Here is a 20,084-nt window from a genome sequence, read left to right on the forward strand (position 1 = left end):
CTCTCTCGACAATTCTCATCCAACAACCCACTAAAAGGATTCTTTGACTTTTGTTGAAGTATGATGTTGAGCGCATTTATGTCATTTAATTTAGTATCTCGTATAAGACCTAGGTCAAATTGGGAAGGGTCTCTCTAATATTAATCAAAACATGGAGGGGAATATCTAAATCACCCAAACTATTGCCATGATGAACTAAAGAGCCTGCCAAGAGTGAATTGAAATGCACAAACAACAGGTATTTGTGATCAACATCTCAGGTTTCCTTTATTAGAATTCCTTAAGGGTATGTTTGATTGCATGGAAAGTCACTTTCCATGGAATTTGAAATCCATGGAAAATTAGTTATGGAAAATAGGTAGGGTTGGAAAATCAAATTCCATTGTTTGATTTCGCATGGATAAAATCATGGAAAAATATAAGAAAAAAGAAAAAGAGGAGAAGGAGGAAGAAGATGATAGGAGGGGGAGAGGAAGAAGAAGATGACGAGGAAGAGGGAGGGGGGAGGATGTGGCGACGAAGGTGGCGGCGACGGTGGCGGCCATGACGACGGCGACGGTGGCGGCCACGACGGCGACGAGTACGGTGGTGGCGGCCATGACGGCGACGGCGGCGGTGGCGGCCACGACGGCGACGGCGGCGGTGGCGGCCACGACGGCGATGGTGGCGGCCACGACGGCGATGGTGGCGGCGACGACGGTGGCGGCGGTGACGGTGGCGACGGAGGTAAGTGAGGAAGATGGGAGGGAGAACGTGGTGGTAGTGGTGGCGGATGAGGTGAGGGATGGAGAAGAATGAGAAGAAGAAAGATGGTAGGTGGTCGGAGACGGAGCCGATGGCGACGGCGATGGTGATGACGGCGATGACGACGATGACGAGGTTAGTATAATGGTGGTGGTGGTGGTGGTGGTGGTGGTGGTGGTGGTGATTGTGGTGGTGGTGGTGGTGGTGGTGGTGATGGTGGTAGGGAAGAATTGGTGATGGAAAATATGGGTGGATTTCATTTTCCCACCCATATGGGTGGGAAAGTGAAATCCATGATTTAGTGGACTTTTGGAATATGGTGGAAAATGAATTCCATTTCCATGTGCAATCAAACACTTGAAAAATATCATTTTCCATGGAAATTGATTTTCCACCCTATTTTCCATGTGCAATCAAACATACCCTAAAAGTATTCTATTTTTCGCCGACACCTTCTATACTTTGTTTGGATGCTTTTCTTACTCACTCTACCATCATAACTAATTTACTACATACAATTATACCGTTGTACTATAACAATCACTTTGATCACAGATATAAACGGTATAGATCTTCAGTGACACATTAATATGATGCACCTGTCTATATTAAGTCATTTTTATACCGACTATTAACGAATTTTACGAGAAATACTATTAGGGTATTTGAGTTAGAGAGACCTCTCTCTAACTAAATAAATAAATAAAAAGGAAATATTTAGATCTGCCGCGTAGTTTGTGCTCTCAGTCAGAATTTTTTTTTTCCCGATCTTAATTAGCTTATTTATTTGTTGTTATAGTTCTTCAACGATCTACATTGAAGATCGATAGATCGATATCGAATCCAGATCTCTAGATCAAATTTCAATCCAGTGAGTTAGATTTCAATCTTTTTGTTTTGTTTTTGTTTTTAGATTTACTAATTTCAGATCTATTTCAATTGGATAGATGTAACTTTAATATTTCGCTAGATTTGGTTGAGATTGATCGATTTACTTCGATTTAATGTTTTTGTTTTTCTTCATGGAAATATTATTTGAATTTCCGGTTGAGGTCGATTGATTTATCCGACTTAGTGATTTTTTTCTTCATGGAAATATTAAATTTCCAAGATCTTTTGCCAGATCTGGAATTTTTCAGGGAAAATTTTCTAATGTTTTATTTGTTCAGTAATTTAGAGAGCTGTATCGGTGAACTAATCAAAACTGAAAGGAAAATGGAGCAAAAAATGTTTTTTTTTTTTTTTTTTTTTTTGGAATTTCTGCCGACACTGAATTCTGAATCTCTCTCATTAATCATTTTCACTGCTTTAATTTTATGTTGACTTTATTGTTGGTGATTGTTGGTGGTTAACTTAAGATTGTGCTGGTTGGCGGTGTCTAAATGGGCCCGAGATTCAAAAATAGTTACTAATAAGGGACAACAATGGTCTTGTCCATAAACCTTGTTTTTTTTTCTTCTTCTTATTTTCAGTGTTTTATTGTGATATTCTTATTGTTCATCAATAAAAAGTGATTGGGATTTCTTCAAAGCTTCTGAATTTTGTTTCGAATCTTGTTTTTTCTATTTTGGACAGGTCAGATTTGATTAGTTTATTTGATCTGTTACATGTTTTTGCACAATAAGTGCACTTGGTTTAATTGCGGAATATATGCGTTTAAACTTGTTTTCTGTTAGTGTTCTTCCGTCCATATTAGCACTTACTTGAAAGGCAACATATTTAAGTTTAATAATTAGCCCTCATCTTGTGGCATCCAAAAACATGATCAGATGCTTCCGGGTTGTAGACAAAATTCTATGAACGTTCAATTTTCTTTTTTCACCATTGAATTTTAATTTTAAATTTAAAATTAAGCCCTTGCTGCTGCAGCAATTCACAACCCACAGTCATTGATATTCAAACGAGTAATTGATTTACCTCTAAATGTAAAAAATGCTTATACTGGAGATAAGCATGATCTTCTTCAATTCTGATCTGTAATTTGTTAGGGACAGCCCTATGTACAAATTTTTACGTATATAATATAACTCATCTCGCTTGTTTAGCAAAACAAAAAAATTTAAATTTAAGAGTTCTGTGGAAATTTGGCAGCCGTCCATTTTCAAAACCTTGGATGAAGCCCAATATTATTATTATTATTATTTTTTTTCTGGATCTGAGTTTTTCCAAGAAATTTAGAGGGCTGTGGTGTTGGATTGCCAATGTGGAAATCCATTCTAGCAAAATGACCCTTCCTAAGGATTAAAATCTTACTAAGGTTAGTGTTTTTCTTAGTTTTATTAGAAAGTTTTACCTTGATTTAGATTCAGTGGTAGGCTTTCTTTTGTTTTTTTGTTTTTTTGTTTTTTTGTTTTTGAGTTTTAAATGATAGATAAGTGGGATAGAAGGAGAAATGGGGTTTGAACCAGGTCCGTGGTATCAATACCCACTGACTTTACCTACTTTTGTGAGCTGGCAATTTCAATGTTTTAGATTACTTTGCATAGTTAGAATTGTTTTATGGCTTTCTGTTAAAATGATCTATGGGTTCATTATCTGGGAATCTATGATTTTTCGTGAGTCCTGATCTTTGTTATACGAGCATTGCTTTTTTTTTTTTTTAAATAATTTTCATGTCCATACTTGGCACGATTTGGTGTTTTTTTTACCCCTTATATTTTTGGGTCTGGGCTTTTCAGGTGTCTGCTTCAACCTTTGTGATTCTTATTAGGATTGGCGTGGCAAGATCAGCATGAATTTTCATAGTCATTGATTCAGTATAGGATGAGATTCCCATTGTTATCTTTTGAAGGATAAGGACTGGAACTAGATCAAAATTCAGCTCTATTTGAAGAATTTTGATACTAAAATGACGAGGGGAAGAGCCGATGGTGCTCAAAAGAAGCGGTTAATCACCTCGTTGTGTGTGGTAGCAATCTTTCTTGGTTTTCTATTTTTTTATTATGGATCATTTTTTGGTTCTCAAGTGAATCATGGTGCATCATCTTTGAGAAAACTTGGGTCAACTTATTTGGGTAGCGATGAAGATGTTGATTCTAGCAGCAAACAAGACGAGCCTTCAACAATGTTTGGGCAAGAAGAGGGAGATGATATAGCACCAAAGAGCTTTCCTGTGAGTTCCATTTGAATTTTCTGGATTTCAAATGTATTGCCATATAACTGTCAGTTTTATTGACTTTGTTGAGTATATATTTTTCTCCACTTGGGTCTGTCATACCCCAGTTAAGCCCCGTGACCCTCTATTATTCATGGTTCTCTCGCTCTCCAACAGATAGATCTTTAGGAGTAGTTGGTTGGTTAGCATGGTAATGGAGCGCTAGGTTAATATAGCTCACGGGTTCGATTCTTTCCACCCTTATGGGTGAGGGAGAGTGTTGAGTTTATATTTTCCTCTACTCTCGGGTGTGTCAAACCCCAGTTAAGCCCCGTGACCCTCTTATCTTCATAAGTCTCACCCTCTCCAACAGATCAGTCTTTTGGAATAGTTGGTTGGTTAACAGACTTATTGTTGTTGTTTCGGTTTGATTAGTAACATTAATCTATACTTCTGTTTCTGTGTTTGAAGGTTTGTGATGATCGGCATTCGGAATTAATTCCGTGCCTCGACAGGAATCTTATATATCAAACAAGGTTGAAGCTGGATTTGTCTTTGATGGAGCACTATGAGAGACATTGCCCTCAGTCTGAAAGGCGTTTCAACTGCTTGATTCCTCCGCCATCAGGCTACAAGGTTAGATAATGCTCAAGTTCATACTAGAAATGAAGCTGAAGATGTTCTCTTTCATTTTGATTGTCTCCTCAGTTTCAGATTTTGGGAAATGTTAACTTCTCTATTCTTCTTGATTGATACAGGTCCCAATCAAGTGGCCAAGAAGTAGAGATGAAGTATGGAAAGCAAACATACCTCACACTCACCTTGCACACGAGAAGTCTGACCAGAACTGGATGGTTGTCAAAGGTGAAAAGATTGTATTTCCAGGGGGAGGCACTCATTTTCATTATGGAGCTGATAAATATATTTCCTTGCTTGCAAATGTAAGATTGTTGTCAACACCTTTTAACAAAATGTAAATGGTTTTTTCATGAACTTCTTTTCTCTGTCTAAATGGATGAAGTAAATCTTGCCCTTGGTTTGAATTGGTTCAGATGCTCAATTTTTCAAACAATAATTTAAACAACAAGGGGAGGATCCGGACAGTTCTTGATGTGGGTTGTGGAGTTGCAAGTTTTGGAGCTTATCTTCTTTCATCTAATATCATAGCAATGTCTTTAGCACCAAACGATGTTCATCAAAACCAGATCCAATTTGCTCTCGAGAGAGGAATTCCTGCGTATCTTGGTGTGCTTGGGACAAAGAGGCTTCCTTACCCTAGCAGATCTTTTGAACTTGCTCACTGTTCTCGCTGTAGGATTGATTGGTTACAAAGGGATGGTCTACTTCTTCTCGAGTTAGATAGGTTGCTCAGGCCAGGAGGTTATTTTGCATATTCGTCTCCTGAAGCATATGCACAGGATGAAGAGGATCGCAGAATATGGAGAGAGATGAGTGCCCTTGTTGAACGCATGTGTTGGAAAATTGCTGCCAAAAAGAACCAAACCGTCATTTGGGTCAAACCTCTGACAAATGACTGTTATATGGAAAGGGAGCCTGGTACTCAGCCTCCTCTCTGCAGATCTGATGATGATCCTGATGCAGTGTGGGGTGTGCCTATGGAAGCTTGCATCACACCTTATTCTGACCGTAAGTATCCTAATCTCATTTTCTATCACTTTCATAATTTCCATCCTTTAAGATGTTTGACATCTTTTTCAATGGAGGCCCTGCTTGGTACCATGCAAATGCAAATGATTTTCTGAAATCACTTTTATGAGTGCTTGGTTACACAATGCAAATGATTTGCATGCATCATCTAAACTTTTAAGAAATTTCAGCAAGTGATTTGCACAAAAAAAAAAAAAAAAATGCTGCAAATCATTTGCAAAAGTTATGCTGCCCCATCTACAATAACATGCACACAAATTTACCAAAATACCCTTCATCAAAGATACGTTTTCTTGCATTTTAAAATTACACTACACCTATTGAAGAAATTATTCAAATTACAAAATTGTCCTTACTATATGAACATGAATTTACCAAAATTCCCTTCATCAAAGATACATTATCTTGCATTTTAAAATTATACAAATACCCCTACCGAAGAAATTATTCAAATTACAAGATTGTCCTCAATAATTACCATCGGAACATGAATATGAATTTACAACAATATCCCTCATCAAAGATACATGAACTTGCGTATTGAAATTATGAAAGTACCCTTCGTCAAAAAAAATTATTCAAATTACAGCAAAAGGCCTTAGAATTAGGGCATAAAATGGATTGGATTTCATAAGGGGTATTTTTTTAGTTTTGACATGCAAGTTACTAAATTTTTGTGGAGGTATTTTCGTGAATTCATATACTTTTTATTTGCTAGTGAGGGCATTCTTTGATGAGGGATATTTTTGTAATTTCAAAAGATTTTGCAAGAGATTGCCTAGTGGCTACCAGGCACTTTTAAGTTTTCCACTGCAAAATATTTGTAATGTACCAAGCAAGGCTGGCATGTCAAAGGAATTTCCGTGCAAGGCAATACATATTTCTCTTAGGAAACTGATGTACAGGCTCTACAAAGTTAATTAAAGTTACTCCACATGAAAATTTCAACTCAGATGAAGTTATATTGAATACTTCAAATGTTCAAGGTTATTTTTCTGGAAAAAATAGGGCACCACCATTATTCCCTGTTTTAGTTATCTGTTATTTAAAGGTCTGTACTTTTGTCGATAATTCAACGAATTAAACTAACATTCCATTGTAATGGGTATCAATTTGTACACCATTTTGTTTGAAATGTGACCTTAATAAGGTGATATATGACAAGGACAAGGTAATGAAGTACATTGTCTGCATTAGGTTTTCATTTGATCATTTTTTATTTTGCCATAATTCTCTGCACTGCCGACATCATCACCTTCAGATTTTGTAACTGGTAGGAGACAACAATGTCCATTCTATCAAATTATTATTTTTGTGTTGTTTCTGGTATTCAACATCCCTGTTATTATATGGAACTAGGAGAGGATTAACAATGTGGACAATTCATGTCTTTCATGAATAACTATTCCTTTTCTTTAAATGCGTTGATAAAGAGCTTTAGAATTTGGGATAGTGGGATACAAAGTTCAGAGCTATTTTGGACTACAGCTCTACAGATTTGGTAGCAAGATTCTAACTGAGTGGATATGATCTTGGAAGGCTAATGTGGCAATATATTGACAAGGGAATAAAAAATATATAGATCTATAAATATTTAAAAAAATAGTTTTTAATATTTGAAAAAAATGACAATATTCATTTTTGTTCTCCACAATAATATTTTATATAACCGAAAAACTTGATCAAGTTTCTAACCCTACTTGGTGCATTTTTTAGCTACTTGGCCAAGTGGATGAGTTGTGTAGTCAAGTTGATGAGTTGATTCGAGGAGTTTATTCCATCGAGTTTTAGGGCTGAGCCACCACAAAATCCAATCGAGTCAAGTTGACTCAATGAATTTTAGAAGTATGGGTACATACAAAGTCTATAATAAATAGATAAGTAGTATCCATTAAGAATAATGGCTGATTTGTCTGTAATGCTATTCTTATTTAGTTCGCTATAGCGCACAAATAAAAATAGAAGATGGAGTTTGAAACCATATATTAATTGAGCTTTTTGTTGGTTTTTATCAGAGATCCAGAGATCCAAGGGGAGTGGATTGGTTCCATGGCCAGCTCGATTAACTGCTGCTCCTCCCCGCCTTGCTGATTTTGGTTATTCCAATGAAATCTTTGAAAAGGACACGGTAATCTAAGGCAACGTTTTCTCATCCCCATAACATGCTTGTCATCTTCATGTGCAATGATCAAGAAGAAACAAATGCACATGCATATATACATATACATGTTAAACTAGTTTTGATATCATATCATTAATATTATGCAGGAAGTTTGGCAGCGGAGGGTTGAGAGTTATTGGAATCTCTTGAGTCCAAAGATTAAGCCGAACACTCTGAGGAACATAATGGACATGAAAGCACACTTGGGATCATTTGCAGCTGCACTGAAGGACAAAGATGTTTGGGTGATGAATGTTGTGCCAGAAGATGGACCAAACACAATCAAGATAATATACGACAGAGGCCTGATAGGAACTGTACATGACTGGTAAACAAAGCTATTATATTGGAAAAATCATGTTAGAGAATGTGCAGTCATATCTTGTCTTATTACTTTGATATATGCTTGATTCACTTGTGTTCCAAAGAACGAGGAGAGATGGAAGTGTGGGGAAAAAAAAGAAAAACAAAATGGCAAAAGAGGACTAAATCATGTGTGGGGAAAAAAAAGAAAAACAAAATGGCAAAAGAGGACTAAATCACAAATAACACAAGGATTTACGTGGTTCGGTAGTGTGCCTACATCCATGGATCAGATTAAGAACAATCACTATTTTCTCTTACGTTTTAGAGTCCTAGAGATCTCTATTTATAAAACCAGGAGTTGCTAAAACGTGTTTTCTCCAGAAAATATTACATAATTGCCCTTTTCGTAACCCTAAAAAAATTTGGGCCCGTGGGAGGGATGCTGCCCCCTGCACCCCCACAACTCTGCATACCGCCAACAGAATACTAGATATTTACACAACAGGAAGGAATGCTCTTAAGTTAGCTCTTAGTTCATTAATAAAATTGCTCTTATTTCATTAATAAAATTTCTCAGTTACAGAAAAAAAAAGGTTGATGAATACTGAATTGCTTACTATTGACAGGTGTGAAGCCTTCTCAACCTATCCACGGACATATGACCTCCTTCACGCTTGGTCTGTCTTCTCCGACATCGAGAAGAAAGGATGCAGTGCCGAGGACCTGCTGCTTGAGATGGACCGTATGCTCAGGCCTACTGGTTTCATTATTGTCCGAGATAAGCGCCCAGTGGTGGAGTTCATTAAGAAATACTTAACAGCATTGCACTGGGAGGCAGTTGGAACAGCCGATGCTGAGTCCGACTCAGAGCAGGATGAGGATGAGATCGTGTCTATTTTCCAAAAGAAAATGTGGCTCACAAGTGAGGGCCATAGAGATTCCGAGTAAGATTTTCACAGATTGTTTTGTTTCAATAGTTGCCCTTTTTTCCTTCATAACTTTACCTATGCAGGGCCTCGGCCAAGAAGCAGTGGCTTAAGTATTATTTTTTGGATCCCGATTTAGGTGGTAAGCAGTTAACTGCTGTTATATTACATTATTCTTCATCTATTTGAGCATTTTAAAGATAAATCTTGTTTTTTCCTCCCTGAATATTATTATCCAAGAAGAAAATATTTATTGAAAGATGAAATTGGTTTTGTTGGAGTAAATTAAGAAGAAATGGTGTATAGTTTTTTAGTGGAGTTATATTTGATCTTGATTACCTGTTATTTCTATTCAAGAGATCTTTATGATTTTCCAAGTTGATTACTTGATGAACACTAACTAAACAAACTAGTTAATCCCATTCTGACTTTACCAAGTCAAATTGGGATCATCCGGGAATAGAAATCTATCTATGTTAGCTAGCAAAGGTGGGCTTTCTTATGATCGTCCCACTCCGGCCTCTGATTGTCCATCCTGTCTCATCTGCTATACTTTTAGCCAGCCATGACAGTCCCAATCCTACTTGACCAAGTCAAATTGGGATCATCTGGGAATAGATATCTATATTAGTTAGCTGAGATTGGGCTTTCTTTTTGGGTAGCCCCACTGCGGCCTATGATCATCCATACTGTCTCATCTTGATTTAACTATATTTGTAGCTATCCATATCAGCTCCGCGTGAGAGCCTTTTTCTAAAAGCTAAAAAGGCACTCATCAGTCAGCTTGCCCCACTTTCCCATTCAATTTTGCTGCTTATCCTTTTTTTAATCCACTTTAGAGTTCTATCAATCCTTCTGCCGATGGTAGATTTCTCTGATTCTTCCAAGTCAAATTAGCTTGGCTTTCTTATATCTCAATAACATCAAATGATGATTATTAGATTTGAGTCAAGTTCAGGCCGAGTTTTTTAAACCATTCTGGCGGTTGGTTCCAAGTATGGTTGGTTACTTATTGAGTTTGATTTGGATCACTTGCGGGTGATCACATAAAGACAAATATGTCTTCTGTGATATTCATCTCTCTAATGTACTCAGATTTCTTTTTCACGTCCATCCCAGTGTTTCATGAAGAGAACTGTTTAAGCTTATTAGAAAACATTGATTTTATCGTTTAGATCTTAACTATTTTGTACAATTAATACCTAGGTGGTTTTGGCATATTAATAAGGTGAGCTCTTAACGCGTGTGTGATGCACGTGAGTGAAAAATGAAAATGGAAATCAAAATGCAAAAAAACCATTACAAAAAACACTTTTCTTTACAATGTGAAGAACACTACTAATGAGTGTAATAACAAAGAAGATCTTCCTCTACAATGCGAAGAAGCTCTTGATGAGTACTAGAAGCCTCCTCTATTACAAAAAAAAAAAAAATCATCCCAATACGTTCCCAATCTCTCTAAAAAATCTGTTGCTCTATTTCTTTCTCTCAAAAAAAAAATTCAGACTCACATGTCGCAAAGGCTAAAGATAAGGATTGGATCTCAGAATACTTCCAAGATGCTTCAATCTCCTTCTTTATACTTTGTATTGAGTATAGAGAGTCCAAAGTAACAGCGATTTGAGGAATATGTCGAAGAAGTGCAAATCTCATTGCTTCCAAAATTGCTTTAAATTCTATAAGGATAATATCTGATTCCTCTGATTTGCACCATGCTGCAAACTGAGTTTTGGCAAAGTTATCCCTACCAATGAACACCAAACCAGCACCTACAGCCGAGAGAGCTCTGTCTGTGTTCACTTTATCCACACCAACTAAGGGCGGTCTCCATTTGAAACGTTTTACAGCAGGTTTTACCACAATGTGGAGCATACTCCTTGAGGATCATCGTCAATAATGATACCATCAAACAGACCTTTGATGGCTATTGGAGCAGATTTATCCACAAAGATTTGATTATTTCTTTCCCTCCCAACAAAAATCAATTGTACATTAAGCATTCGGCCAATTACTTTGCTAGGAAAGCTTACACCTTTGATCATCAAAAGTTGTTCATCAATAGAAGCAGGACACCTGCACAAAATACACCAAACTTGTGTAAGCATTGTTTCCAAATCCACCCCGTGTAATAACATGAAAAGAATATGTGATTATTCGATTCCTGATTATTCAAACATAGCGAACATGGTGTAGTGTAATCCTCTTCTATTCAGATTTTCAATGGTTGATTATCTTCTTTGCACAGCAAGCCAAGCAATGAAGGAAAACCTTGGCATGTTATTCTTGCTCTTGATATACTTCTTCCAATCCACCCTACTCATATCTTCAATTATAGCCAGGTACGTTCACTTCTAAGAAAAACTACCATTAGCAGTCAATCTCAAAACAATTTTATTCTACAAACCAGATCTTTTACGGCTCTCATGCGATCAGTATACGGGGGAGGGAAGCTCCAGTTATTTTCATAAATAAAATCACTGACTTTTGGCATCTATGTTGCTATCGAACTGATTAATAATTCGATTTCCAAAACGTGAAATGATACTCTTTCCATCAATCCATGGATCACTCCACATAAGAGTCTTTTTGCCAATCACCAAGCACCAAACGGATGTCATGAGCTTTCAGAATCCCTCCATGCCCATGAGGCCTTGTTTGGGGCTGAACAGCTCCAAATGTTCCCATTGATGAATATATCCTCTTCATCCAGTCAGCCCACATCGAATTATTTTCCACCATTTTCCAAAAAAGTTTAGCCATGTCAATTCTATTACTTTCTTTTCATAGACGTCCTCTATCAAAAGTTTGTCTAATCTTATTTTGTTGTGTTATACATGATAGATTCTTTTAATGTTAATGTAAACACCCCAATTTGCACGGACCCACCCCAATAAGACCCATAAAAATTAGTATTTTGTCGAATTTTCAATCAAGGGCCTAGTAACCCAATTCTTGATTTTTTTTTTTTTCCACTTTTTGTTGCAATAAAATAAGCCCAAGGCTTTTAGTTTGCGCATGAGCTTGCAATTGAGTACCATACTCATCACTTTAATTCATATCCCTGAGTCATCTCTAACCCACCTCTATTTCTCAAAATCCTTAAACTAATCCAACTCTTAAAAATCCTCAACCTAACCTAACCCTAGCCAAAGCCTAATCATTAAACCAACCTAACCTAACCCTAAACCCATGCAATCTAACCTAAATCACAAAATAATCCTAAGCCCAACATCAAAAGTCCATTCTACATCAAGCCTTTACTCAAATTCAAAACCACACCAATGTTCATAACCTTAACTAATCAAGGTCCACCCAAGATAAAAAAAATTTATGACCATCATAGGGAATACTTGTCATCACCATAACCCACCTCCCAAAACCAATCTACCTAACTCAATCATCATTCTCAAAACCTAAACAACCCATACCTCCACTCACACCACTTGTCATCATCAACTCCCATAATTTTCTCCAAACATTTATCACAAGCTATCTTCACACCTCTTTTCCTTAATTTCCTCACTTAACCCACTAAAAAGTTACACATAGACATCTATCACTTTGAGACACATGTCACAACATCCTTCACTCTCCTAAAGTCAAAATACCTACCCCCTTTACATTATCATTATTTTAACCTAACACCCACACCCTTTAACACTATCCAACACTCAACCTAAGAATATGTTGCCTAACCAACCCAATTGGATTTTATTCATGGGTTTGGGTCAAAAGCAATCCATCCACCATTTTTTTTTTATCAATTTACCCCTTTTTAAATCTTAAAATTCAAACTAATTGTAGACACCCCAATTTGAACGGGCCCATACTCGAAAGGGTTCAAAAATACTGATTTTTCAACAAAGTTCATCAATGGACCTAAAGGGCCCAAATCAGTGAAAAAGAACATTTTAATCGAGTCGAGGCCTCTAAGACCTCCTAATGGTCTAATGGGCCCACCAAGGGGATTTGACTTACCCCACACATTCCCAACCTTCACCGCTCCGCTCTTGTAATCAAGAATACCCGATTTTCAATAAAAGTCGCCAACGGGCCTAAAAAACCCAATTTGCCAACACGTGGCATTTTGATCAATCCAATGATTCCAAAAATTCTTAAAAAGATAAAAAAAAATATAAAATGAGACTTGGGATACCCACTACCCTCCACCGTTTCACCGTTCCGCTTCCGAATCAAATTATCTTAAGCCCACCTAAAGCCCATAAGCCCTCAACTTTTCAAAAATGCATTTCTCACCTTACCCTCTAACTTAAATTTAATCCCACATCACCTAAAAACCTCAAACATACCCACTATCGAAAAACCCAAACCAAAATGACCCTAACTAATTCCTAAAACCCAAAACCATCCCTAAAACCCAAGCCCAATACTCCTAAGCCCTTATCCATATCCAATTCATATCCAAGCCATTAATCCTAACCCACAAACCACTACCCACATCAACCAATCACAATCTTGATCATCAAAGATGACACATGTCATCACCACCTCACACCTCCATTATCTAACTACCTACCCCCATCACTTTTCTCTAACAATCCATCTACCCCATCACCTTTCTCTAACAACCCATCTACCCACATCACTTCTCTCCAAAAATCACCTCAAGGTGGGTCAAAGCAAACCTCCCATTTTCCTTCTCTACCTTCTCCATTCCCATCTTCTACTATCCCCCTCCTCTATTTATTTATTTTAGAATGCCTCTAAGATGTAATGTTCCCTTCCCTTATCTCCGGTATATTGGATTTCGGTCCGATTGAAAGTATAAGGGTTGTAATCCTTTTTAAAAATAAAATCAATTTTTAATCCTAAACTGTTTTGAGGCAAATCGGAATTCGAATTCTTCTCAACCCATGAGAATGGATCCGAAACCTTAGCCAACATTTTTCCAAATATCGATTATATTTAAAGTTCATGCTCTTTAGGATCATCTCCTACAATGAGATGATCCCTACAAGCTAGATCAAAAAACAAATCCCTACTTAGGGTACAAATGCACAACACGTGACACTTTATTTTTCGCATTTTTTAAATCAAAATAACCGAGTTGAGTTGAGGTTACCACCACATGGTGGGGAAAAAAGGGTGCTTAACACCTTTCCTTTTCTCCAACCGAGCCACTTACCCCGATCTCGAGGTTGATCAGTACCTTATCCATCGCGAGTCACTATGTGCCAAAAATGACACATTTTTCAAAACATGTGCATCGGGTGACCATTCACACCCACTTACAATATGAATGGTGGCGACTCCAAACCTCAGTAGATGTGGTATTCGTAATCAAGAACCTCGTATCTACACTACCCATGCCTAAATTCCATGTATTTTTCCTCCATCTTCTAACTTTGACTATTATAACCCTAAAAGCAAACCCCAACTCCTATAAAAACCACCTCACCATTTGGAAAAACATGCTTGAACCTCTTATTTCAAGTTTCAACTCTTTCATCTCTCTCAAATCTCTCAACTCACCACCTTAATTCACTCAACTCTAAACCTAAAATCCATCAACTTCAAATCCTCATACTATAAGCATCTTAACTCTCAAAACACTTCAAGAACATAAAGAAGAAGATTCAAAGAAGAGAAAACAAGAACAACACCCTCACTTACACCCGATAGATTGGACTTCGACTTCATCAAAAGGGTAGGGGTGGAAAGTCGTTTGCAAAAAATTTTCTTAAAAATTCTTACACAATTTGCACTCACCACAAAATCGTTTTCAAAGTTAAGGCATATGGCCCCTATCATGCCCCAAACTCCCAACAAGAATCCCCATAAATAAATGTTAGAATCTCGTGGTGTAATTAATCATCTCATACCATGATAACATATAATAATAAACAATTTATGTTTAACAGTTGTTATTGCAATGTAATAATAACTAAAATTAATAAATAAGAATTTTTGAAAATTAAACAGTCAATCAATAATCCATAATCCTTAAATTGGTGATATCATAAACTGATTACTATAAACTAACATGTAAATATAACTAATAAGTAAAACTAAAATTAAATGGCATACAATGCCTTAACATAAGTTTATCAAACTAAAAGATAAAAAGGAAACAATTACTAAATTCTAAGACTACTTAAATTGATGGAGGCAGCTGCTCATCCACATACTCTATCTTTGGTGTCTTCTCGTAAATCTTATCCTTGAAGACTAACTCCTCTAAAGCCTTATGATATAAAAATGTGAATGGTAAGGTGAGTAATGGGAGTTACTCAACAAGATATCTACCATTCTAACAACTAGTTACAACAGGCGATGAATAACCATACTAAAATTTAAATCATGTAAGTTTTGATATAACATAGCATTCGAATAAGAATTAAAGATATCGTAAAACAATTTAGATAATTATCAATCTATCGATTCTATCAAATTTATTGTTATCAGTTCTAACATGCATCCAAAATATAAACATCTATTTATCTGAAAATACGTGCTTCGTACCATATCTAGTCCTAGAAGGGGGGTGAATAGGATAATTAAAATTTCTTTTAATTTATCCAATTTTAACTTAAATGATAATTTGACTATGTGTTCTAAGTCATTCACCTAGCCATGATTTGGCACTTATGTCTCTAAGATGCTTTTAATGAAAATACACTTAAAATTTAATCATTCATTTAATCATGTCATTCAATGACACATTCATATACGATTTACCTATTCGGCATTTAATGGCATCGCATGACATTCAAAACATTCAAGTGTAAATTACGGAATTATAAACACATGCACAAAACATACGTCATCTAATGAATCGGCAATGTGCTTACATCCATTCTCATGGCAAGTCTTTAGTTTACAATGCAATTGAAATTCTCTTAGAATCTAAACATTCATGGCATGACATACTTAGCATAGTATACATTCATAGCACATATTCATCTTAGTGTAAACTAATATAAGCATTTTCACAAACACGAGACAAGCATTTTATAGTGGTTCGGCAACGTGCCTACATCCACTCCCAAGGTTCCTACCTAGGAACTTGGTGTTCACTATCAAAGGGGTTTATAGTTCACCTCAAATCTTTTACATCGAATTTTTTATATATAGGCTAAATTCTAAAACCTTAAGATCGAGAGAACATATTCTTTCGAAATTGTGAGTTTTGTTCCTCAAAAACTCACAAACCTCTACTCTTGTCAAGAATCCTCGATTCTAATCAAGAACTTGATTTTTGAGGGATGAACCAAGTAACCACATACATGTGTTTTTAAAATTAAAAACAAAATCAAAGACTCACTCAACTTTATAAGATTTGTCAATGGAGATCTTGAGTTCTTCGAGTCCTTGAGCTCACAAGTACGTCTCGACGGTTGGATCTTCCAATCAAGCTTTCGAGTTCGTCGACTACTTGTAATTACTCTTACCATCATCTCATTTTTACTCTTTACTCCATAAATATATCAATATGTGTGCAAGGTGACGTTTGATGGGCGGAGAGGGATCAAATGAGAAGTCTAGGAATGTTGAAGGGTTCACCTAAGCTAGACTCTCATGAAAGTAGAGAAAACTCTCAAAATGTGGAGAGAGAAGAGGCAATCATATCTAGGGTTGATCCAAAGGAAGAGTAAAGAGTTAAAAGGATTTTCAATGAAGTTTGAACCCTTCCATGGCCAGAAAAAAGGTTAAAAATATGTAGAAATGAAGGATTTACTTCTCTCAAGCTTCAACCAATCCAAATGAATGAGTTGGAGTTGTTATATACGAGAAAAGAGCAAATTCGTGGCTCAACGGTCATAAATATGACCATTTGAGCGCTTGCTGTCGGTGGCACCATTAGCCACAAGTGAGGCACATAAGTAAATTACCAAAATGCCCCCGTAGAGTGTTTTGACCATAACTTTCAAACGGTAGCTCCGTTTTGTATGCCGTTCGGGGAGCTGATATATATTACTATTTAGAACATCCCCAAACTGCCACCAAGGGATATACCATGATAAAAATGGGTAAAATGACCAAAATACTTTTTTATCATTTCTGGTCAAAACGAGCTTTTGGGAAGTTCGACGTCGAAACGGTTCGAAGGTGTGCTAGATTTTACCTATATAATGACACCTATAAAGTACCAAGGACAGAAAATGGTTTTAGGGTGGTCAAATCTTTAATTTTCCCTCTATGTCCATACTTGATTCCTGAAAGGTCCAATGAGCGAACAGGTCGAGGAAAGTGTTTTCCTAGTTACTACGGGTCGACCTATTAATCATCTAAGTGTTAGAGAATAGTATTAGGTAGTCTCATTACCTCTTAGGCTTTATGCACACACATGGGAGCTTTTTGTCGAGGCGTGTACGATTGAGCAGTTTTAACGGAGTCTTCATATGTCTTCAATGGCAAATCGATTCGATACTCAACATGTGTCTCAGGATTGACAAACTATGAAACTTACATTATCAGCATACACATAAAATATACATAATATAAACACGATGGTATAATCGATAAGAGGGTTGAGGAACATGCTGATATAACCATCTTGACTATGAAAAATAATATTCTAATACTTAATATTCGGTGTAGAATCCCATCGTTTTCATCTGATTTTGTAGTAGATCTACATACCACAGTTGGGTGACCATTTATCCAACTCAGATTATCTGTTGACCAAGAACCTACTATTGTGTTCAACTAACGGTAAAGTCAATCATTTGAAAATTACAGACTCTTAGTAATCACTAACTAATCTAGAAGCGAACTTACCATTTCTAATCCTATCAAGAGACAATACATGTGAGTCTTAGAATATTTTTATAATATACAAAAATCACATTTACATACAAATATTCCCTAAGAAAGAAAATGAGAAATTCTCGGATCTCTCGAGTTATACTATTCTCTAAGGTATCTCATTCTACTTAAAAGAATAAAACATCAAGTATTATCATAGATTAACCCGTCGCTTTCAAAAATGTAGCAACACATTACTCTTTGTATGTTTTCTACGATCTTTTTTTAATAAACAAAAATAATTTTATTTTATATATACGTATATATAGTTTCTTTATATCGAAAATACAAAAAAAATATGGTAGAGCTCACTAGTGATATCCATCTATAAAACCGTCTATCCATCAATCATATCTCACGTAATTGTGTGAACGTGAGATATTCATCCATCTATCATGCATAATATGACATAACCACTGCATAAATCTAGAGGTATTGTTCCATCAATTAGTTGAGAACATAAGTTCTCTCTATCCATCTATTAATCAATCGATCAATTATCAATCTTCCTAAGTATTTATCAAAGTATACATTTTTTAGAAAACATTCATGATTTCAAAGTTATTAACCAATCCCAAGTGATGGTTTTGGTTGAGTAGAAAAGATTCGAAAATCGTGATAAAAACGTTCATAGTAAAAGTTGTGAAAATTTGGCTAAGTGTTGAAAAAATGATTTTTCAAAACTCTCTAAACATAAAACAAGTTTGGAATTGGAAGCCTTAATCATTAGATTTAACATCATATAAATTTTCTAGATTAATACAAAGTAAAATAAAAAATAATGGGATTTGAAAATTTGACAAAAATACCGTAATTTACATTTTTTTTCTTGGAACCAAAAATTAGATTTTTATAAATAAAGATTTGAGGCCCATGTGGATGTAGGAGCTATAAGTATTTAAAATATAAGTACTGTCAAAAGTACTTTTTTAAAGTACTATCAAAAGTAGCTGGATAAGTGTTGTGTATTTGGATACATGTTTTGAGAAGTACTGTCAAAAGTACTTCTATCAGAATTTTGTTTTTGAGAACTATTTTAGATTTTGTTAAAATGATCAAAATGCCCTTATATGTATCAATTATTATTTTTAACATTATAACTTAACAAATTATGCTCCAAAAAAATATCAGTTACTATTTTTTATTCATAAAAAACATTATACTGTCATTTTAAACTCAAAATATACTTATTTATTTTTAAATTCGATAGAACCTCCCCTAAATATTGGATATATATGAAAAATAAGATTTATAGAAAAATAAGACATCTATCATATAATTAAACATGTATCATCATACATAAAATTATATAAAGATTTCCTGCATCCATGATTAATCATAAATAACTGTATGTCATAATCAACTATATTCTAGTAAGAATAACATGTTTCATAATACACACAATTACTTAATAAAAAAATATTAAAAATATAATATACATCAAAACTAATATTGTTATAGACTATAATATATTTCATCCTATTGATGCATATAAGACCTAGTTCCGTCCCCAAAGATTTTTTTTGTCTTTTTCTTCACATACTTATTATCGTCATGATTAATCATTTCGATTTCATCAAATCATAACATATCAGTTTTATGATCCTGTAAATGAAAAATATATACATTTTATTTAAAATATGTAATTTCATATTTATGATTGATACAAATTAATGCAAATTATTTATTACCTTCCATGATGGACACTTAAGAATTTTTTATCTTTGTTACTTTTTGTGTTGGAAGTATGCAACTCCATCCCGCGTCTAAAAGAACAATAAAAAAATCATAATAAACTCTAATAATCATACCAACAAACGTAAAATAAAAAAGAAAAGATTCAACAACAAAATATACATGTGATTGTCATACCAATAAACAGAGATGTTCATATAGTAAAAATATATTGAATTCACCCAAATATATAAATTGTTTAGTTAACAATAATTTTTAAGTCATAAAATTATATAATGATATCACATCGATCATAAGCTTTTTTTTATACCTTCAACCATGACTTTTCTCATACACTTCATTTTTTTATGTTCTTCACATTGTGAATGTCTTGAGAGTCCAAGTTCATCTACACTCGTAGGGATGACTTCATTTATATAATCTACTTCGTCGTATAGGATTTGTTCAACATTTGCCAAAGCTTCATTTTGAATGAAGTTATACAATCTCATGCAAGCAGTGATGATGTAATGTTTAAAAAAAAAAAAAAAAAAATGTTGACTAAGTCAACTAATGTTGACTCAAGTCAAGTCAAGTCAATTATTGTTGACTAGTCAAACAACTTTGACTAAGTCAAATTGACTAAGATATTTTTAAGAAATTCTAAAAGAATTAGAATTTTGTAATATCTAGATATTTAAAATATCTAGATATTTTTTTTAAAATATCAAATAAAGATATT

At 35.2% G+C, this 20,084-nt stretch overlaps 1 protein-coding gene across 2 annotated transcripts; it reads left to right on the forward strand.

Moving 5' to 3' along the window:
• The first annotated feature begins 1,426 nt into the window (after nucleotides 1–1,426).
• LOC147396460 (putative methyltransferase PMT3) lies at nucleotides 1,427–9,195 on the forward strand. 2 transcript variants are annotated; one of them, XM_086450837.1, is made up of 8 exons: nucleotides 1,427–1,615; nucleotides 3,423–3,856; nucleotides 4,310–4,474; nucleotides 4,597–4,779; nucleotides 4,891–5,485; nucleotides 7,522–7,634; nucleotides 7,775–7,995; nucleotides 8,600–9,195. In XM_086450837.1, the coding sequence occupies exons 2-8, from the start codon at nucleotides 3,593–3,595 to the stop codon at nucleotides 8,919–8,921; spliced, it is 1,863 nt and encodes a 620-aa protein (XP_086306963.1). In that variant the 5' UTR covers nucleotides 1,427–1,615; nucleotides 3,423–3,592; the 3' UTR covers nucleotides 8,922–9,195. The 2 variants fall into 2 exon arrangements, with proteins under 2 accessions (XP_086306963.1, XP_086306964.1); XM_086450838.1 differs by lacking the exon at nucleotides 1,427–1,615 and adding an exon at nucleotides 2,182–2,319.
• The last annotated feature ends 10,889 nt before the right edge of the window (nucleotides 9,196–20,084 follow it).

Source organism: Akebia trifoliata, chromosome 8 (assembly GCF_017979445.1).
Source record: "Akebia trifoliata isolate Shusen 1 chromosome 8, ASM1797944v1, whole genome shotgun sequence".
Taxonomy (NCBI): domain Eukaryota; kingdom Viridiplantae; phylum Streptophyta; class Magnoliopsida; order Ranunculales; family Lardizabalaceae; genus Akebia; species Akebia trifoliata.

What these genes read in the sequence shown, in the direction of transcription:
- LOC147396460 (XM_086450837.1), top strand. Translation starts at nt 3,593, where the DNA reads ATGACGAGGGGAAGAGCCGATGGTGCTCAAAAGAAGCGGTTAATCACC. An exon ending in CTCCGCCATCAGGCTACAAG is followed by an intron (nt 4,475 to 4,596) that starts GTTAGATAATGC and finishes TGATTGATACAG; the next exon opens with GTCCCAATCAAGTGGCCAAG. An exon ending in AAATCTTTGAAAAGGACACG is followed by an intron (nt 7,635 to 7,774) that starts GTAATCTAAGGC and finishes AATATTATGCAG; the next exon opens with GAAGTTTGGCAGCGGAGGGT.